At 47.6% G+C, this 22,558-nt stretch overlaps 1 protein-coding gene across 4 annotated transcripts; it reads left to right on the top strand.

Moving 5' to 3' along the window:
- The first annotated feature begins 2,425 nt into the window (after nt 1-2,425).
- Nucleotides 2,426-22,110, top strand: cracdlb (cracd like b). 4 transcript variants are annotated; one of them, XM_071329903.1, is made up of 11 exons: nt 2,426-2,620; nt 15,650-15,727; nt 15,938-16,094; nt 16,232-16,367; nt 16,465-16,626; nt 16,885-16,953; nt 17,084-17,278; nt 17,420-18,881; nt 19,168-19,212; nt 20,669-21,282; nt 21,446-22,110. In XM_071329903.1, exons 2-11 carry the CDS (start codon nt 15,679-15,681, stop codon nt 21,608-21,610), a joined length of 3,054 nt encoding a protein of 1,017 aa, XP_071186004.1. In that variant the 5' UTR covers nt 2,426-2,620; nt 15,650-15,678; the 3' UTR covers nt 21,611-22,110. The 4 variants fall into 4 exon arrangements, with proteins under 4 accessions (XP_071186004.1, XP_071186003.1, XP_071186006.1 ...); XM_071329902.1 differs by having other exon boundaries at nt 19,144-19,212; XM_071329905.1 differs by lacking the exon at nt 16,885-16,953 and having other exon boundaries at nt 19,144-19,212.
- Nucleotides 22,111-22,558: the final 448 nt, after the last annotated feature.

The following is a 22,558-nucleotide window of genomic DNA, read 5'->3' as shown; positions in this document are numbered from 1 at the left end:
ATCCAGCATTATTTTATGGCATTGTGTAATATTATGGTTCATTGGGCGTGGAAAGATGTGCTCTGAGAGATGAAATAAGACCAATAATAAGTCCTGAAGAGGGAAAGAGAACAGAACGAGAGAGAGACAGAGAGGAAGAGAGAGAGCAGTGAAGACACAGTGGGGGGTACCAGCTAGTTATACTTGTGGAGGGTGTTCTGTAGAAATTAGTATTGGTGTGTGTGTGTGTGTGTGTGTGTGTGTGTGTGTGTGTGTGTGTGTGTGTGTGTAGTTTCATGGTGTGACTAGCAGTGTGCCAGGTGTGTCATAATACTCTTGTTCTGTCTCAGAAGTAGATTGGGTAGGCTGAATGTCTGCGTCCTGCCCAAGGTAATGACTATCCAAAGGTTGCTGCCAGGCTCCTGCCAGGCTCCTGTCAGGTTGCTGCCAGGTTGCTGCCAGGCTGCTGCCTGACTACAGGATGCAGGAGAGCAGAGTTTCTAGTCCCGCCAAGTTTTCTGAGCAATTTTTTAAATGTATTTCATTTTATTGTTAATTTGGAAATCTGTTACAAAAAATTCCTATGCATGATAGAGATACACAGTGTATGTGATCCTACAGACATGTAAACAAGGGTTGAAATTATGATGTTTTAGTGAAATATTAGATCTGTTTCGGCTTCTTGCGGTCAATCTGCAGTCTACAAATGATTTGTAATTATGTTCTGGCCCCCTGACCATCCGCTCAAGAAACAATCGTCCCAAGGCCGAATCTGGTTGATGATGTCTGTTCTAGCGGGTCTCTAGAGTGGCAGAAATCATCTACATAGAAATAGAAAGAGTAGAATGGATATCAATGGGATTTTTTCCCACTACAAGACCATGGAACGGGCCTACCGAGCAGTAAGAGGAAATGCCCCTCCCTACCGTCAGGCTATGCTCAAACCCTACACCCCAACCGGAGCACTCCGTTCTGCCAGCCCTACAGGAGGGCAGCTCCCGCTCAGCCCAGTCCATGCTCTTCTCTGTTCTGGCACAGCAATGGTGGAACCAGCTTCCCCCTGAAGCCAAGGCAGCAGAGTCCCTGCCCATCTTCCGAAAACATCTAAAACTACACCTCTTCAAGGAGTATCTTAAATAATCACACCCCATCGTGAACTTTACTTTTTCCCTCTTACTAGCTCTGACTCTGCTGATAGCTACTTTATTGAGGAGAAATGTACTTACTATGACTGTGATATGTGGTTGACCCACCACCTATCTTAAGATGAACGCACTAACTGGAAGTCGCTCTGGATAAGAGCATCTGCTAAATGATTCAAATGTAACATGTAAAAATGACAGTGGTGTTCCCATTATAGTGGATCAACAGAAGTTGCCATTCATTGTTCCATGTATGTGAAGAACACTGAGAAATGCACTGAACTCTGAGAGATGAATGTGAAAAGCTTTGAAATGGGAAGATACTGTACCTTGCAATACCTGAATTTGGAATTCACCCCATATTCTTCATAAATATGAAAGAAAGAAGTGGGTCTCAGTAAGGATAGTTAATAATCGAACAGCTGCTAGCTAGTCTCTCCCTTGCCACACCATTCATCTGGAAACCATGACAGCGAGGTTAATGTTTACACACGCCTTCTTTGTTGGGGAGCAACACTCAAGACATTGGACATTTCTAACTCTGGTAGTCAATGTCTTCTGGGCTGAGGTGTGCAGGTTCCTCCTTTGCTTGTACAGGCAACATAAGGCCACACTCTTAGAGGTAGTATTATTACATGTTTGTATTTCACAATGATTTTCAGAAGGCCAGTCCTGAAAGCACACTTTGTCCGGGGAGGGAGGGAGTGGAGGTAGTGGTGTCAGAAAGGTGAGCTGTCTGACTCCTGACCGTTGATTGGGTGGGTGGGACTGCCTGAGCTGCTTTTGTAAGGACCGGGGCTAATGTTTCACTCAGGTAACAGTGTACTTGAATTGGAGTAGTCAGAATAATGTTAGATAACACACAGGACACCGGATTAAACAGTAAAGTACACAGAGGGGTGAAAACATCAATGTTTGTAGGGTCTCGTCTTTCAAGCCTGTAGAAACCTGGTAAGCCCAGGAGGCTATAAGGTAGACCCAATGCCTACAACGGGTCACTAATTACAACTTATGAGAAAAGTGACTCATTCACTCTAATTATTAACTCTTTATGAACACATACTGAGATACGTAACTGCATTCAGACATTTAAATACTTTTGAATGGGAGTACTTAGGAAATGTCTTTAAATGTAGACATTTGCCAAAGACCCTAAAAGGTATAGCGGGGATAAATGATGCAGGACAACACAACACATTTGTTCTCTGTACACAGTTCATTTAAGACAGCTTTCCACTCCTGTCACTGATCCTATGAACACTACCCTTGCAGTGCCACTCTCTCTCACTCTCCACTCCCTCTCTCCCTTTCTGTCCTATCACCTCTCTCCTATCACCTCTCCTTCTCTCGTTCCCTTCATTTGCCGATGGCGGTGGAGTGAGGTGGCTGAGGACTAGTATGTGTGTGAGTGAGTGGAAGGACACATCCTCCCCTCGGAGAGAAAGAGAAAACAGAGAAAGAGAGAGAGGAAGAAGAAGCAGCTGCTCTCCAGTAACAGGGTAAGACAATTCCACCCGACTGAACTTGACTCGTACTGTAAATGAACCAGAAACCACCCACAAACAGTTGTATCTGTTGATAAAAATGATAATTGATAAGATAATTTGCAACATATGATCTTCCATGCTGTTGTACAGTATTTCAACTGTTTCTTGTTCCATAACCTTTGAACTTTTAACGACAGTGTGTTGAGCACGAGTTCTGCATTCCTAAATGGGATTAACTGATAAGAATCAAATCGTGCCCGACGACCTAAACAATAACAACTGGTATGATCTCGAGAGTTTTTTTCCAGGTATAAAAAATGACGTGCTAGGGTTTTGAAAAGTCCAGATTCTGTGTGATTATTCCACTGCCTACAGAGAGGCTTCAACCTGTTTCTGTCAAACCAACACTATGCACTCATCCAGCAAGAAGGATGATTTCCATTACAGTGTTTGTCTTTCCTAAGTCATCCTTCATTGTCATCTAATAAAACTGCCTTTGGTAAACAACACTGCTCTGTATATAAAGCATCATGCTGCTTGTGAACAGGACCAGAGTAATCGCTGATCATTCACTGGACAATCAGATTTCATAACGGCTGTTTGGTTAAAATACCTTTATTAAAGGGAGAGCACAAAACCATTGAGTTCCGGTTCATATTGCTTTAGTCTAGTACCCAGAGATCGATTATAGGGGGTAGCTCTCTACCTTAGTCCCTCCATTATCAACAGGTAATACTCCATGTGTTCACTGCACTGCCGTGGTGTGTGGAGACTTGCTGAAAGTGTCAGGTCCCCTGGGCTTGTGCTGTTTGGCTCACTGAGGAGTCCCTTGGCTCTCATTGTGCAGTGCTGTTACGTAGGACTTATCAGTCACACTTCCTTTTTAGAGGCTTTTTCCAGGGAGGGACCATGTTGGTACCTGGTTTCTATTTACTTACATGGTAAGTAAGCAGCAGTGGGGGATGCTGAGGGGAGGACGGCTCATAATAATGGCTGGAACGGAGCGAATGGAATGGTATCAAACACATAGAAACCATGTGTTTGGTGTATTTGATACCATTCCACCCATTCCACTCCAGCCATTACTACAATCTCGTCCTCCCCAGGTAAGGTGCCACCAGCCTCCTGTGGTAAGCAGGTCATACGATGTTAAGATCTTCTATACTTTGAACATTTTAAATAATTTACATCAATTTATTTCTTTGTTTATTGTTCTTTAGACATTCAGGTGTATTTTCACAGCCATTTCCAGTTAACAATTCACTCATTGTCTACAGCTGAAATCTATTTCTATTCAAATGGCCCGATTCATTTACATTCCGGAAGCATTTAATCTGATTATTTTATTGTATGCGTGGCGCTGTAAAAAGTAGATGGTTTCCTCTTATCTATACAGTAGCTCAGCTGTGGGGTTCCATTATAGCCTTGGGGGAACAGCTGGCCATGCTGACGTCACTACAGGCACTCGAGGACCTGAGGTGTCGCAGCCGCAGGTGTGTGTGTGAGGTCTAAAAGGTTACACAAGTTCATCATCTCATTAAACAGTAATACACAGGCTTATCCTCACCAGATCCACAGATAGACAGAGCCATGGATAGCCAGCCATCATATACAGTCCCTTGGCTTGATTTAGAATCTCAATAGACACCGTGTTGACACTTAAAGTTACACCTGAGACATTGACACTTCTAGTTACAACGCAAATTAGAATGTTTTAATCATGGAACGTTTGGTGCCAACAAGGAGGATAGTTAGCTGAACTCTATAGCTCTTAAAGGCTCTTCTACCACAGAGTGCATACGTAGTATACAGTTGCCGTATCTTCATTTGAGCCAGTTAAAACAGCATTCCTGCAGCAACAGGAAATGTGAATTGTTATGTGGATTATAATTAATGAACATGTTTTGTAGGGGTTGATACATTTATCATTAGGGCAAATCGAATCTGACATTTTAAAGTGGAAATTACAATTCCTTCAACAACAGGATGATCAAATTAAGATACGGCGTCTGTACTGTGCTGTTTGTAGCCAGCTGGATTAGGACTGGCCAGCCAGCTTCAGTAATATCCTGTAGCTGCAGGATAGGATTTCACCAGAGACAGTACCCCTGCTGTTCCCTATTGTTGGGCTTGTTCTCTGCAGGTATCCATTCTGCTGGGCACCAGGGTTCAAGGCCTGGTTGCTGTGTGTGGTAGTTGGGTTGCTCAGTGAGCTGCACCGACCTTTAGTCTTCTACTCTGCTGGGAGATTATGTTCCAGTTGACAGCTAGATGCAGAGCAGGGTTGATGTATTAGACAGGGTTGCTGTATTATACTGGGTTGTTGTGTTAGACAGGGTTGTTGTATTAGACAGGGTTGTTGTATTAGACTGGGTTGCTGTATTAGACAGGGTTGCTGTATTAGACAGGGTTGCTGTATTAGACAGGGTTGCTGTATTAGACAGGGTTGTTGTATTAGACAGGGTTGTTGTATTAGACTGGGTTGTTGTATTAGACAGGGTTGTTGTATTAGACTGGGTTGCTGTATTAGACAGGGTTGTTGTATTAGACAGGGTTGTTGTGTTAGACAGGGTTGTTGTATTAGACAGGGTTGCTGTATTAGACAGGGTTGTTGTATTAGACAGGGTTGTTGTATTAGACAGGGTTGCTGTATTAGACAGGGTTGTTGTATTAGACAGAGTTGTTGTATTAGACAGGGTTGCTGTATTAGACAGGGTTGTTGTATTAGACAGGGTTGCTGTATTAGACAGGGTTGCTGTATTAGACAAGGTTGCTGTATTAGACAGGGTTGTTGTATTAGACAGGGTTGTTGTATTAGACAGGGTTGCTGTATTAGACAGGGTTGCTGTATTAGACAGGGTTGCTGTATTAGACAGGGTTGTTGTATTAGACAGGGTTGCTGTATTAGACAGGGTTGTTGTATTAGACAGGGTTGCTGTATTAGACAGGGTTGTTGTATTAGACAGGGTTGCTGTATTAGACAGGGTTGTTGTATTAGACTGGGTTGCTGTATTAGACAGGGTTGTTGTATTAGACAGGGTTGTTGTGTTAGACAGGGTTGTTGTATTAGACAGGGTTGTTGTATTAGACTGGGTTGCTGTATTAGACAGGGTTGTTGTATTAGACAGGGTTGTTGTATTAGACAGGGTTGTTGTGTTAGACAGGGTTGTTGTATTAGACAGGGTTGTTGTATTAGACAGGGTTGTTGTGTTAGACAGGGTTGTTGTATTAGACAGGGTTGTTGTGTTAGACAGGGTTGTTGTATTAGACAGGGTTGTTGTATTAGACAGGGTTGCTGTATTAGACAGGGTTGTTGTATTAGACAGGGTTGTTGTATTAGACAGGGTTGTTGTATTAGACAGGGTTGTTGTATTAGACAGGGTTGTTGTGTTAGACAGGGTTGTTGTGTTAGACAGGGTTGTTGTATTAGACAGGGTTGTTGTATTAGACAGGGTTGTTGTATTAGACAGGGTTGTTGTATTAGACAGGGTTGCTGTATTAGACAGGGTTGTTGTGTTAGACAGGGTTGTTGTGTTAGACAGGGTTGTTGTATTAGACAGGGTTGTTGTATTAGACAGGGTTGTTGTATTAGACAGGGTTGTTGTATTAGACAGGGTTGCTGTATTAGACAGGGTTGATGTATTAGACAGGGTTGTTGTATTAGACAGGGTTGTTGTGTTAGACAGGGTTGTTGTATTAGACAGGGTTGTTGTATTAGACAGGGTTGTTGTATTAGACAGGGTTGATGTATTAGACAGGGTTGTTGTGTTAGACAGGGTTGTTGTGTTAGACAGGGTTGTTGTATTAGACAGGGTTGTTGTGTTAGACAGGGTTGTTGTATTAGACAGGGTTGTTGTGTTAGACAGGGTTGTTGTATTAGACAGGGTTGTTGTATTAGACAGGGTTGCTGTATTAGACAGGGTTGTTGTATTAGACAGGGTTGTTGTATTAGACAGGGTTGTTGTATTAGACAGGGTTGCTGTATTAGACAGGGTTGTTGTATTAGACAGGGTTGTTGTATTAGACAGGGTTGTTGTATTAGACAGGGTTGTTGTGTTAGACAGGGTTGTTGTATTAGACAGGGTTTCTGTATTAGACTGGGTTGCTGTATTATTTTTTATTTATTTATTTTATTTCACCTTTATTTAACCAGGTAGGCTAGTTGAGAACAAGTTCTCATTTACAACTGCGACTTGGCCAAGATAAAGCAAAGCAGTGCGACACAAACAACAACACAGTGTTACACATGGAATAAACAAACATACAGTCAATAATACAATAAAAAAAGTATATATACAGTGTGTGCAAATGAGGTAGGATAAGGGAGGTAAGGCGATAAATAGGCCATAGTGGGGATATAATTACAATATAGCAATTAAACACTGGAGTGATAGATGTGCAGAAGATGAGTGTGCAAGTAGAGATACTGGGGTGCAAAGGAGCAAAATAAATAAAATAAGTAACAGTATGGGGATGAGGTAGTTGGATGGGCTATTTACAGATGGGCTATGTACAGGTGCAGTGATCTGTGAGCTGCTCTGACAGCTGGTGCTTAAAGTTAGTGAGGGAGATATGAGTCTCCAGCTTCAGTGATTTTTGCAGTTCGTTCCAGTCATTGGCAGCAGAGAACTGGAAGGAAAGGCGGCCAAAGGAAGAATTGGCTTTGGGGGTGACCAGTGAAATATACCTGCTGGAGCGCGTGCTACGGGTGGGTGCTGCTATGGTGACCAGTGAGCTGAGATAAGCGGGGCTTTACCTAGCAAAGACTTATAGATGACCTGGAGCCAGTGGGTTTGGCCACGAATATGAAGCGAGGGCCAGCCAACGAGAGCATACAGGTCACAGTGGTGGGTAGTATATGGGGCTTTGGTGACAAAACGGATGGCACTGTGATAGACTGCATCCAATTTGCTGAGTAGAGTGTTGGAGGCTATTTTGTAAATGACATCGCCGAAGTCGAGGATCGGTAGGATAGTCAGTTTTACGAGGGTATGTTTGGCAGCATGAATGAAGAATGCTTTGTTGCGAAATACGAAGCCGATTCTAGATTTAATTTTGGATTGGAGATGCTTATTGTGAGTCTGGAAGGAGAGTTTACAGTCTAATCAGACACCAAGGTATTTGTAGTTGTCCACATATTCTAAGTCAGAACCGTCCAGAGTAGTGATGCTGGACGGGCGGGCAGGTGTGGGCAGCGATCGGTTGAAGAGCATGCATTTAGTTTTACTTGCATTTAAGAGCAGTTGGAGGCCACAGAAGGAGTGTTATATGGATTTGAAGCTTGTTTGGAGGTTAGTTAACACAATGTCCAAAGAAGGGCCAGAAGTATACAGAATGGTGTCGTCTGCGTAGAGGTGGATCAGAGAATCACCAGCAGTGAGAGCGACATCATTGATGTATACAGAGAAAAGAGTCGGCCCGAGGATGGAACCCTGTGGCACCCCCATAGAGACTGCCAGAGGTCCGGACAACAGGCCCTCCGATTTGACACACTGAACTCTGTCTGAGAAGTAGTTGGTGAACCAGGCGAGGTAGTCATTTGAGAAACCAAGGCTGTTGAGTCTGCCGATAAGAATGTGGTGATTGACAGAGTCGAAAACCTTGGCCAGGTCGATGAATACAGCTGCACAGTATTGTCTCTTATCGATGGCGGTTATGATGTCGTTTAGGACCTTGAGCATGGCTGAGGTGCACCCATGACCAGCTCGGAAACCAGATTGCATAGCGGAGAAGGTACGGTGGGATTCGAAATGGACGGTGATCTGTCTGTTAACTTGGCTTTCGAAGACCTTAGAAAGGCAGGGTAGGATAGATATAGATATAGGTCTGTAGCAGTTTGGGTTGCTGTATTAGACAGGGTTGCTGTATTAGACTGGGTTGCTGTATTAGACAGGGTTGCTGTATTAGACAGGGTTTCTGTATTAGACAGGGTTGCTGTATTAGCCAGGGTTGCTGTATTAGACTGGGTTGCTGTATTAGCCAGGGTTGCTGTATTAGACTGGGTTGCTGTATTAGACTGGGTTGCTGTATCAGACAGGGTTGCTGTATTAGACAGGGTTTCTGTATTAGACAGGGTTGCTGTATTAGACTGTGTTGCTGTATTAGACAGGGTTGCTGTATTAGCCAGGGTTGCTGTATTAGCCAGGGTTGCTGTATTAGACAGGGTTGCTGTATTAGACAGGGTTGCTGTATTAGACAGGGTTGCTGTATTAGACTGGGTTGCTGTATTAGACAGGGTTGCTGTATTAGACAGGGTTGCTGTATTAGACAGGGTTGCTGTATTAGACTGGGTTGCTGTATTAGACAGGGTTGCTGTATTAGACTGGGTTGCTGTATTAGACAGGGTTGCTGTATTAGACAGGGTTGCTGTATTAGACAGGGTTGCTGTATTAGACTGGGTTGTTGTATTAGACTGGGTTGCTGTATTAGACAGGGTTGCTGTATTAGACAGGGTTGCTGTATTAGACTGGGTTGCTGTATTAGACAGGGTTGCTGTATTAGACTGGGTTGCTGTATTAGACAGGGTTGCTGTATTAGACTGGGTTGCTGTATTAGACAGGGTTGCTGTATTAGACAGGGTTGCTGTATTAGACAGGGTTGCTGTATTAGACAGGGTTGCTGTATTAGACTGGGTTGCTGTATTAGACTGGGTTGCTGTATTAGACTGGGTTGCTGTATTAGACAGGGTTGCTGTATTAGACAGGGTTGCTGTATTAGACAGGGTTGCTGTATTAGACTGGGTTGCTGTATTAGACAGGGTTTCTGTATTAGACAGGGTTGTTGTATTAGACTGGGTTGCTGTATTAGACAGGGTTGCTGTATTAGACTGGGTTGCTGTATTAGACTGGGTTGCTGTATTAGACTGGGTTGCTGTATTAGACAGGGTTGTTGTATTAGACTGCGTTGCTGTATTAGACTGGGTTGCTGTTTTAGACTGTGTTGCTGTATTAGACTGGGTTGCTGTATTAGACTGGGTTGCTGTACTAGACAGGGTTGTTGTATTAGACTGGGTTGCTGCATGTGGTTTACTGGCTGGGTTCAGTACACTAACCCACTCTTCTCCCTGAGTTCTCCCTGCTTGTAGACGTCTTGGAGAAAGATGGATTGTGGGAGTTTGGGCGTGCTTAGAACTCTGGTGAACCTCTGGTTGTTGTTGTCTTCTTTCAGACATTGTGTGAAAGAGCTGTGCGTGTGTGTGTGTGTGCGTGTGTGTGTGTGTGTGTGTGTGTGTGTGTGTGTGTGTGTGTGTGTGTGTGTGTGTGTGTGTGTGTGTGTGTGTGTGTGTGTGTGTAAGCATGATGAGTCTGGGAAAGGTTGAACTCAGGTCGTGTTTAAATTGTCTCCTTGTTATTTAATGTCACGTCACGTCATCAGTGGACTGCTAGGCAACTCCTATTCAGGTCCAGGAACAAAGTCAACACAGGAGCTGAAAGCCTCTTGTCTGGTCCGCTTGTTCTAATCAAACGCTCCATGATATCTGCTGAAAGAGAAATACTGTTGAAACTAATTGGAACTGCTGACACAATAATCACTCAACTGGCAAACTTGACTTGAGAAGATGTTACTTCAAATGAAAAACGCTTATTTATTAACTATAAATAGCTAGAACAATGACAATAGAAAAGCTAATATCTAACGCCTGACAAAAAGCAGACAATTCTTCAGGATTGTTAGGTTTCTTAAACGTTGTTATCAGCTTGTTCAAGGAAAAGAGTGTGTGAAACTATTTATTATCAATGAAGGGTCTTTGTCTCTGGAAAGACAAAGTAATTTACTGGTATGTTGGCTGGATAATCAAATGTGCTATAATTAAATATAAAATAAATAAATACATGTTATTAAAATACGACAACTCCAAAAGCTGTTGAATATATATATATATATATATTTTTGAATGGTTTTTTAGTATTTTTGACAGTAGTGCAGGAAATGTAGAGGGAGACAGCTAGTAAGAGCATAGACAGAGATTGGCTGAGACAGGGCTCCAACCCACATCACCAGGGGGTCATAGACAGAGGGTGGCTGAGACAGGGCTCCAACCCACATCGCCAGGGGGTCATAGACAGAGGGTGGCTGAGACAGGGCTCCAACCCACATCGCCAGGGGGGCATAGACAGAGGGTGGCTGAGACAGGGCTCCAACCCACATCGCCAGGGGGGCATAGACAGAGGGTGGCTGAGACAGAGCTCCAACCCACATCACCAGGGGGACATAGACAGAGAGTGGCTGAGACAGGGCTCCAACCCACATCACCAGGGGGTCATAGACAGAGGGTGGCTGAGACAGGGCTCCAACCCACATCGCCAGGGGGGCATAGACAGAGGGTGGCTGAGACAGGGCTCCAACCCACATCACCAGGGGGACATAGACAGAGAGTGGCTGAGACAGGGCTCCAACCCACATCACCAGGGGGTCATAGACAGAGGGTGGCTGAGACAGGGCTCCAACCCACATCGCCAGGGGGGCATAGACAGAGGGTGGCTGAGACAGGGCTCCAACCCACATCACCAGGGGGACATAGACAGAGAGTGGCTGAGACAGGGCTCCAACCCACATCACCAGGGGGTCATAGACAGAGATTGGCTGAGACAGGGCTCCAACCCACATCACCAGGGGGACATAGACAGAGATTGGCTGAGACAGGGCTCCAACCCACATCACCAGGGGGGCATAGACAGAGAGTGGCTGAGACAGGGCTCCAACCCACATTGCCAGGGGGACATAGACAGAGATTGGCTGAGACAGGGCTCCAACCCACATCACCAGGGGGACATAGACAGAGATTGGCTGAGACAGGGCTCCAACCCACATCGCCAGGGGGGCATAGACAGAGGGTGGCTGAGACAGGGCTCCAATCCACATCACCAGGGGGGCATAGACAGAGGGTGGCTGAGACAGGGCTCCAACCCACATCGCCAGGGGGGCATAGACAGAGATTGGCTGAGACAGGGCTCCAACCCACATCACCAGGGGGACATAGACAGAGAGTGGCTGAGACAGGGCTCCAACCCACATCACCAGGGGGTCATAGACAGAGATTGGCTGAGACAGGGCTCCAACCCACATCACCAGGGGGGCATAGACAGAGAGTGGCTGAGACAGGGCTCCAACCCACATCGCCAAGGGGGTATAGACAGAGAGTGGCTGAGACAGGGCTCCAACCCATATCGCCAGGGGGGCATAGACAGAGGGTGGCTGAGACAGGGCTCCAACCCACATCACCAAGGGGGTATAGACAGAGAGTGGCTGAGACAGGGCTCCAACCCACATCACCAGGGGGGTATAGACAGAGGGTGGCTGAGACAGGGCTCCAACCCATATCGCCAGGGGGTCATAGACAGAGATTGGCTGAGACAGGGCTCCAACCCACATCACCAAGGGGGTCATAGACAGAGAGTGGCTGAGACAGGGCTCCAACCCACATCGCCAGGGGGGCATAGACAGAGATTGGCTGAGACAGGGCTCCAACCCACATCACCAGGGGGGCATAGACAGAGATTGGCTGAGACAGGGTTCCAACCCACATCACCAGGGGGGTATAGACAGAGAGTGGCTGAGACAGGGCTCCAACCCACATCGCCAGGGGGGCATAGACAGAGAGTGGCTGAGACAGGGCTCCAACCCACATCGCCAGGGGGGCATAGACAGAGATTGGCTGAGACAGGGCTCCAACCCACATCGCCAAGGGGGTATAGACAGAGAGTGGCTGAGACAGGGCTCCAACCCATATCGCCAGGGGGGCATAGACAGAGGGAGGCTGAGACAGGGCTCCAACCCACATCGCCAGGGGGGCATAGACAGAGAGTGGCTGAGACAGGGCTCCAACCCACATCGCCAGGGGGGCATAGACAGAGATTGGCTGAGACAGGGCTCCAACCCACATCACCAGGGGGGCATAGACAGAGGGTGGCTGAGACAGGGCTCCAATCCACATCACCAGGGGGGCATAGACAGAGGGTGGCTGAGACAGGGCTCCAACCCACATCGCCAGGGGGACATAGACAGAGATTGGCTGAGACAGGGCTCCAACCCACATCACCAGGGGGGCATAGACAGAGGGAAGCTGAGACAGGGCTCCAATCCACATCACCAGGGGGACATAGACAGAGGGAGGCTGAGACAGGGCTCCAATCCACATCACCAGGGGGGCATAGACAGAGGGAGGCTGAGACAGGGCTCCAACCCATATCGCCAGGGGGGCATAGACAGAGGGTGGCTGAGACAGGGCTCCAACCCATATCGCCAGGGAGACATAGACAGAGCGTGGCTGAGACAGGGCTCCAACCCACATCGCCAGGGGGGCATAGACAGAGATTGGCTGAGACAGGGCTCCAACCCACATCACCAGGGGGTCATAGACAGAGGGTGGCTGAGACAGGGCTCCAACCCACATCGCCAGGGGGGCATAGACAGAGAGTGGCTGAGACAGGGCTCCAACCCATATCGCCAGGGGGGCATAGACAGAGAGTGGCTGAGACAGGGCTCCAACCCACATCACCAGGGGGTCATAGACAGAGGGTGGCTGAGACAGGGCTCCAACCCAGATCGCCAGGGGGGCATAGACAGAGATTGGCTGAGACAGGGCTCCAACCCACATCACCAGGGGGACATAGACAGAGAGTGGCTGAGACAGGGCTCCAACCCACATCACCAGGGGGTCATAGACAGAGAGTGGCTGAGACAGGGCTCAAACCCACATCGCCAGGGGGACATAGACAGAGATTGGCTGAGACAGGGCTCCAATCCACATCACCAGGGGGTCATAGACAGAGGGTGGCTGAGACAGGGCTCCAACCCACATCGCCAGGGGGGCATAGACAGAGGGTGGCTGAGGCAGGGCTCCAATCCACATCACCAGGGGGGCATAGACAGAGGGTGGCTGAGACAGGGCACCAACCCACATCGCCAGGGGGGCATAGACAGAGATTGGCTGAGACAGGGCTCCAACCCACATCACCAGGGGGACATAGACAGAGAGTGGCTGAGACAGGGCTCCAACCCACATCACCAGGGGGGCATAGACAGAGAGTGGCTGAGACAGGGCTCCAACCCACATCGCCAAGGGGGTATAGACAGAGAGTGGCTGAGACAGGGCTCCAACCCATATCGCCAGGGGGGCATAGACAGAGGGAGGCTGAGACAGGGCTCCAACCCACATCGCCAGGGGGGCATAGACAGAGGGTGGCTGAGACAGGGCTCCAACCCATATCGCCAGGGGGTCATAGACAGAGATTGGCTGAGACAGTGCTCCAACCCACATCGCCAAGGGGGTATAGACAGAGAGTGGCTGAGACAGGGCTCCAACCCATATCGCCAGGGGGGCATAGACAGAGGGAGGCTGAGACAGGGCTCCAACCCACATCGCCAGGGGGGCATAGACAGAGAGTGGCTGAGACAGGGCTCCAACACACATCGCCAGGGGGGCATAGACAGAGAGTGGCTGAGACAGGGCTCCAACCCACATCGCCAGGGGGGCATAGACAGAGGGAGGCTGAGACAGGGCTCCAACCCACATCGCCAGGGGGGCATAGACAGAGAGTGGCTGAGACAGGGCTCCAACCCACATCGCCAGGGGGGCATAGACAGAGGGTGGCTGAGACAGGGCTCCAACCCACATCACCAGGGAGACATAGACAGAGATTGGCTGAGACAGGGCTCCAATCCACATCACCAGGGGGGCATAGACAGAGAGTGGCTGAGACAGGGCTCCAATCCACATCACCAGGGGGGCATAGACAGAGAGTGGCTGAGACAGGGCTCCAATCCACATCACCAGGGGGACATAGACAGAGAGTGGCTGAGACAGGGCTTCAACCCACATCACCAGAGGGTCATAGACAGAGGGAGGCTGAGACAGGGCTCCAACCCACATCGCCAGGGGGGCATAGACAGAGGGTGGCTGAGACAGGGCTCCAACCCACATCGCCAGGGGGGCATAGACAGAGGGTGGCTGAGACAGGGCTCCAACCCATATCGCCAGGGAGACATAGACAGAGGGTGGCTGAGACAGGGCTCCAATCCACATCGCCAGGGGGGCATAGACAGAGATTGGCTGAGACAGGGCTCCAACCCACATCGCCAGGGGGGCATAGACAGAGGGTGGCTGAGACAGGGGTCCAACCCACATCACCAGGGGGGCATAGACAGAGATTGGCTGAGACAGGGCTCCAACCCACATCACCAGGGGGGCATAGACAGAGATTGGCTGAGACAGGGCTCCAATCCACATCACCAGGGGGGCATAGACAGAGAGTGGCTGAGACAGGGCTCCAACCCACATCGCCAGGGGGACATAGACAGAGATTGGCTGAGACAGGGCTCCAAACCACATCACCAGGGGGGCATAGACAGAGGGTGGCTGAGACAGGGCTCCAACCCACATCACCAGGGGGGCATAGACAGAGATTGGCTGAGACAGGGCTCCAACCCACATCACCAGGGGGGCATAGACAGAGAGTGGCTGAGACAGGGCTCCAACTCACATCACCAGGGGGGCATAGACAGAGAGTGGCTGAGACAGGGCTCCAACCCACATCACCAGGGGGGCATAGACAGAGAGTGGCTGAGACAGGGCTCCAATCCACATCACCAGGGTGGCATAGACAGAAATTGGCTGAGACAGGGCTCCAACCCACATCGCCAGGGGGGCATAGACAGAGGGTGGCTGAGACAGGGCTCCAACCCACATCGCCAGGGGGTATAGACAGAAATTGGCTGAGACAGGGCTCCAACCCACATCGCCAGGGGGGCATAGACAGAGGGTGGCTGAGACAGGGCTCCAACCCACATCGCCAAGGGGGTATAGAGAGGTATATTTGGCAGTGTGTGCACAGTACCGATACTCAGGCAGTAAGTCTGAGGCCAGTCTTGAAAGCACACTTTGTCCAGGGAGGGAGTGGTGTGATAGAGGTGAGCTGTAACCTGCAGTCTACTGGCTCCTGAATGGCTCACAGGAATAGCCATTGTTCAAACACAACCCTCTGGCGTTGCTAAATACGACGTTGTTGAATGGTTTTTGTCTTGCCCTGTCTCTCTTCCTAGGTAAGAGCAGCTAACTCCAGTCTCCTGTCATGGATACTAACGCTGGGGAAGTGGAGGACTCAGGAGAAGAGCTTACAGGTAGAACACCTGTCTTCTTTCTTTTTAAATGATTGACATGCCTAAACCAATGTAAACAGACATACGTAGCTGGCAAATCATTCATTCCCAATACACCATTCATATACAGTGCATTATGCAATGCAAACAGGAATGAACTACACAGCAAAAGTCTCATGTCTGACTGCAAACAAAACCAAATGTAGGACAGTAACTTCGTGGTGGTTTCAGGGAGGAAGAAGTCTCGGTTCAAGCTGCTGAAGAGTCGTCTGTTTGGCCGTCTGAAGAGGAAGGAGACTGAAGGACTGATGAAGCAGAGCCAGTCCGCCAGTGATGTCACTGCTGATGTCATAGCTCTGGGGGACAACGACTCAGAGGATGACTGTTTGTAAGCATCTGACCTCTTTCACTCACTGGAAATAGTAGCATATCAAGTTGATCAAATTATCAAGTTTAAGTAGCATGTCCACTGGGAAATACTGTATGTATGTAGTAAACATATTTTTTGACCTGTGTCACTTACAGGGGCGGTCCAAATACACTGGGGTCCAGAGCTCTGTCACATGACAGCATCTTCCTGGCTGACCAATCACAGAGCTCCTCTGAGCCGACGAGGGTTCTGTCTCAGGAGAACATACACAGCAGGATAAGAGAACTGCAGGTGAATCCGTAGGTGGGAGGGTCCTTATAGTCTAATCTACTGTTGTGATTGGTCCCGGAGTGTGCTCATCACACATGCACTGTTTCTGATTGGGCAGCTGAAACTGCAGCGGCAGAACATGTGTCTGGGCCCTCCCCCCTTGCTGATCCCTGGAAAGAGAATGGAAGATTCCGGAGCCACCTCTGAGGATGATGGTTTACCCCAGAGCCCTCCAGAGATCTTGTTCCATGACCGAACAGCACAGGGGCCTTCCTACAAGGTGAATGGGGCTGATCACATATACTGCACACACATGGATACAATTGATCTAACTTGTATTTATCCAGGATAGTCTCATTGAGATAATATCTATTTTTAGAGAATAAACCTTGCTGTAGTCAGTAATATCTGTTGGTACACTTGCAAACAAAACACAATGTAATCATCACCATTATCATTATTATCATCATGCTGCATTACTCTTCCACCACCTTGTGTGACTGACTGATTGACACCTCTCCCTCCATTCCATCCCTAGTTCCCTAACACTCACAGGCACCATAGCTCTCTGAGTTTAGCAGGGACAGGAAGTGAGGAGGAGGAGCAGGTGATGCAACTTCCTGTCTGCATTACACCACATCCCACATTCACATACTGATCATCCTAACAACATTCACCGAAAACATGTTTGTTGGGTCCATTTCAGTTGTTAATGTGCTTTTCTACTTTCTCCTCAGTGCCTCTCCCAGCCCTCCTCCCGTCCTCTCTCCCCGAATCCTGTTTCCCCCTGTGATCCAGAGCCCTCCCCTGCAGTGGACTTCACCAGCCCAGCCCAGTACACTCCTAGCCTGGACAGCTCTGCCGCCCGTCACCGCATGTCTGTTAAACCCAGGAACCAGAGGGCCAGCGCCAAGGGACGGAAAGGTCCCCTGGTAAGATCTCACTGTATAGTGTAACATCAAAACACCACATAGTGGGTACTGGGCAGCATTTCAATCTCTAATACCTTGATTACAGTGTAAATATAAGACCATGGTTTAACGGGCTGTTTATCTTGTCTGTGTCATTACTAGAGAGCAAGCAGACTTGGCTCAGAGAGCCTGAGTGACCTGGACCCAGACCAGCCCCTGTCTGAGAGGGAGGAAGAGCAGGATGGAACGGAGGACGAGGACAGAGAGGAAGAGGAGGAGAGGGAGCGACCGTTCTCTTCATCTCCAAAAGACTCTGAGGAGAAGCCCTGGCAGTCAGTACCCCCTGGTGGTCAGAAAGAGGTATTACAGAGACAAGAGTCCTCCGAGACAGAGGGACGCGTCACCACCAACCCTCTCTACCTCCAGGCTATGACCTCTCCTCTACCAGAACCCATGACCAAGACCTCCATCCTGGAGACCCCGAGCCTGCCCACTCCCCCTTCAGCAGCAGTGGAGGAGCCACAGAAGCCCCCGGAACCTATCCGGGTCAAACGCCCAAGAACTCTCATCCAGGATAATTCAGACCAGGGAAGTCGGCCTGGGTCTACATCTGAAAAGACCCTCTCCAGGCCTCTCAGTCCTGTCTATGGATCAGATAATGTCACTTCCACCACAAATCAACTGCCATCAAAAGAGAAGCCAGAAGAGAATATGACCCCAGCCACCTCTAACAAGGGAGACAGGTTGAGCAGAAACACACAGGGTGTGAGCCTAGCAGACACCAGCAGCTCTACACACCACTCTGCTCTACCTACCCCTGCCCCTCGCGTTATAAGACAAACACAGAGACCTGCTTTTGAGAGAGAGTCTGTCAGAGAGACTACAGCAGTCCCACTGTCGGGCGTTAATGAAGAAACCTCCAAATTGGACATGGTGCAGAGGAGGAGAGGGCTACCTACTGGCCACGAAGACACACTGCCGAGAGCAAACAGTTTCTCCACCTCCTCCTCAAGACAGCGTTCCAAGAGCGCCACTGGCAGTGCCCACACAGGGACGAGAAACAAGGAGATGAATGCAGAAGGAAAAGGAGGGGAGGGTTTGGTGGCCAAAAACCCTCATCAGGAGTCTGTCAGAAGGCAAGAGGTAAAACCAGAGCAGGCCACATTTAAAGGCCTGAAGGAAAACCAACCACAACCCGCGCCTCAGGAGAGAAAAGTACAAACAGAAGTAAAAGTAGTGGAGGAGACAGGACTGAAGGGAGGAGAGAAAAGAGATGGGCAGAGTGAGGGAAATGAGGAGGAGGAGCAGGGGCAGGAGCAGGGGCAGGAGCAGGGGCAGGAGCAGGAGCAGGAGCAGGAGCAGGAGCAGGAGAGGAGGAGTGCTTTCGGAGTGAAGCTGCGCACCACTTCTCAGTCTCTGAAGTATCGCTTGCAAAGGGACCAAGAATTCAGGGTTAAGTGTCATATTGTCTCAACAACTGCAGAACCAGTCAAAGGCGAAATTGGCACAAGTTTAAAGGTCAGGGGTGACTTGGCAAATAAGGCTTCGAGGAAGGGCCCGTCACAAGTGTCTGACTGCCCCCCCTCATACACCCCTGATAGAAACAGACTCAACGAGAACCAAGGTACGTATGTTCTCTAAAACGTTGTCGATGGTTCAGCGGAGAAGTTGAGCCTCGCGTTCAACGCTCTGAGTTGTTGCGGAAATTGACCCACTATGCTGTTTACTTTCTGAATCTACGTCATATCGTTGAGTCTATATTGAACAACAATTAACTTGGACTATGCACTAACTAACTTTGCACTAAGAAGGTGTTCTAGCTCACACGGTTGCAGCTATGTCAGTCTACCGAGGGCCCTGTTTCAATAGCATTTACTCACCTCTAGGCACTGTCTTGATTCTATCCTTAGATGATGATGATACTGACCTGGTAGTAGATGCCTTTTTAGACCCAGGTAACATATATCTACTGAACCACTGAACACTTCTCTAATAATCCTCCAATAGTAGTTACAGTATAATGAGCACTTCTGAATCAGAGTGGGCAATTTCCCCTCCAATCAAAACTGGATCCAGATCTGTATAATAATATGTGCCCTCTTTAATTATTGGGACAGTGAAGCATTTTTTCGTCCTTTGGTTCTATACTCCAAAAGTTTGGATTTGAAATGATACAATGACTATGAGGTTAAAGTGCAGACTTTCAGCTTTAATTTCGGGGGTATTTTCATCCATTACAGGTGAACCATTTAGAAATTACAACACTTTTTGTACATAGTCCTCCCATTTTAGGTAAGCAAAAGTATTGGGACAAATTCATGTATATGTTTATTAAAGTAATAAAATGTTTTGTATTGGGTCCCATATTCCTAGCATTCAATGACTACATAAATCTTGTGACTCTACAAATTTGCTGGATGCATACATTTGCTGCTTATTTTGGTTGTGTTTCAGATTATTTTGTGCCCAATAGAAATGAATGGTAAAAAATGTATTGATTCACTTTTATTGAAAATAAGAATAGAATATGGTTCTAAACACTTCTACATGAATGTGGATGCTACCATGATATATGGATAATGCTGAATGATTCATCAATAATGATGAGTGAGAAAGTTACAGATGCACTAATATCATACCCCCAAGACATGCTAACCTCTCACCATTACATTTTTGGGGGGTATGATATTTGAGCATCTGTAACTTTCTCACTCATCATTATTGATGAATCATTCAGCATTATCCATATATCATGGTAGCATCCACATTCATGTAGAAGTGTTTAGAACCATATTCTATTCTTATTTTCAATAAAAGTGAATCAATACATTTTTTACCATTCATTTCTATTGGGCACAAAATAATCTGAAACACAACCAAAAGAAACAAAAAATGTACAAATGTGCAGTCACAAGCTTGATGTAGTCATTGCGTGCTATGAATATGGGACCAAATACTTTTACTACTTTAATACACATAGGTGAATTTGTCCCAATACTTTCGCTCACCTAAAATGGGGGGGGGGGGGGTATGTACAAGAACTGCTGTAATTTCTAAACGGATCACCCGATATGGATGAACATACCCTCAAATTAAAGCTCACAGTCTGTACTTTAACCTCATTGTCATTGTTTAATTTCAAATCCAAAATTCGGGGTATAGAGCCAAAAGAAGAAAACATGCGTCACTGTCCAAATAATTACAGGGGCACTGTTTGTAATAAGATCTCTGTTTCACCTCAATCATAATATTGCCAATATCGAACCAAACCAAATTAACCACAGAATAAATTAAGATGATCTGATTAAATAATGGATTCACAACTCCAGTCCTCAAACACCACAGTATCTTTTAAATACACTTTAAATAAAGTTTGATTTGATTTCAATAATGTCACCCATTGTTCTTCAGACAAAGGCCCATCCTCCAGACCTGCTCTGGGGCTCCCAAGAGGGGCTGAGACCCCTGGGTCTAATGGGTCAGCTGGATCGGAGCCTGTCTGGATGTCCATGGCCCGGGAAAAGACCAGGAGTCTCCAACAGCATCTCAGTCCAGAGACAGAGCCTGGGACAGGGGGGGCAGGGGGGACAACAACGCCCCAGTACACCCCAGCACCACGGCCAGCTCCAACCCCACAGCCTAGATTACAACCAACAGCTCAGCCATCAACACAACCTCCATCACAATCACAGCCAAGCACAAAAACAGCCTCGCAAAAACAAACATCACCCCCAGTGGTACAACCACCATCTCAACCAATACCAAGCGGTAGACCAATCCTACGGGGAATGCAACTGACAGCTAAACTCAAAACATTGCCTTCAGATCAGCCTAACACACAAACAGCATCACAACCGACACCACAAGGAACTGCTCAACAGCTGACACAACCGTCCTCCCAACCTCACATGCCAACCAGACCAACTCTACGAGGAGCATCTGAGAGATCCTCCAGGTCTCTGAAGAGAGCTGAGAAGATGCCTGTGGAGAAATGGACAGAAAGAGCGCTCCCGACTGGGACTATGGTAAATATTTGACTGTGCCCCCACTAGGGTCAGACGTTTTTCCCGGTCAGTTCACGTGGTGAGGAAAAACAACTGACTCAATCAGATTAAGTCTTCATTTTGTAACTAAGATGTAATGTGGTCAGTTTAGTTAGTAATATGTCATCTCTGTATTTTATCTTAGGAGGAATCGAGCAATGGTCAAATTGAGATTCACATCGCAAAGCCTGAGATACCTTCTTCATCATCATCATCATCATCATCATCATTGTCACACCGGGGTCAGCCAACCTGGATGGAACTTGCCAAGAGGAAATCTCTGGCCTGGAGTGACAAGACTATGGACTGAGAAGTGCACGTGTGTGTGTGTGTGTGTGTGTGTGTGTGTGTGTGTGTGTGTGTGTGTGTGTGTGTGTGTGTGTGTGTGTGTGTGTGTGTGTGTGTGTGTGTGTGTGTGTGTGTGTGTGTGTGTGTGTGTGTGTGTGTGTGGGAGGGAGGTAAAGGGGTTCCTAAAGAGAGTAAGAAGAAGACTGAAATAAAATCATGATTTGTTGCTGACTGTGTTACTTGAACCTACTGGATACAGAGTATGAGTTTAAAACCCATTTCCCATTACTGTGCCTTACTCTTCTAACCATTACATTAAAAAAATTACTTATATTTCACATCAGCCAGACTGATGCTAAACTTCGGCGTATAACAACACTAAACCAAGAGGTCTGGACTTTTATGGCACAAGAGGGCCATAAAAGTTGCTGGTTCAAACTCCGCTTCAATTTTTTCACTGCTTTTGACATATCACTCCATGCTAGATCCCTGTTGTCTGGAATAAATATACTGTCAATTGTATTCTGACTAGTTTGAATTGTGTGGGCTCATTCAACCATCAATAAGCTATTATCAACCACAATGGGGCTGCCTCATCAATGGGGCCACCATGGAAATGGTCAATAACTGCAAATTCCTTGGCGTACATATCTCAGAGAATCTGAAATGGTCTAACCACACGAACACCATAGTGAAGAAGGCACGACAGAGATTCTTCAACTTCAGAATGCTGAAGAAATTCGGCCTGTCCCCGAGGGCCCTCACAGTGTTCTACAGGAGCACCATCGAGAGCATTCTGTCGGGCTGCAGCACAGCCTGGTACGGCAACTCCACCGCCGCGGACCGCAAGACTCTTCATAGGTTGATATGTGCAGCCGAACTCACCATTGCGTGCACACTGCATGCTCTACAGAGCACCTAAACTCAGCAAAAAAAGAAACGTCCTCTCACTGTCAACTGTGTTTATTTT

Source organism: Salvelinus alpinus, chromosome 10 (assembly GCF_045679555.1).
Source record: "Salvelinus alpinus chromosome 10, SLU_Salpinus.1, whole genome shotgun sequence".
In the NCBI taxonomy this organism is placed as follows: domain Eukaryota; kingdom Metazoa; phylum Chordata; class Actinopteri; order Salmoniformes; family Salmonidae; genus Salvelinus; species Salvelinus alpinus.
The sequence above is the reverse complement of the archived record's forward strand: the minus strand, read 5'-3'. Positions and strand labels throughout refer to the sequence as shown.

What these genes read in the sequence shown, in the direction of transcription:
- cracdlb (XM_071329902.1), top strand. Translation starts at nt 15,679, where the DNA reads ATGGATACTAACGCTGGGGAAGTGGAGGACTCAGGAGAAGAGCTTACA. An exon ending in GACTCAGAGGATGACTGTTT is followed by an intron (nt 16,095 to 16,231) that starts GTAAGCATCTGA and finishes TGTCACTTACAG; the next exon opens with GGGCGGTCCAAATACACTGG. An exon ending in GAAGTGAGGAGGAGGAGCAG is followed by an intron (nt 16,954 to 17,083) that starts GTGATGCAACTT and finishes CTTTCTCCTCAG; the next exon opens with TGCCTCTCCCAGCCCTCCTC.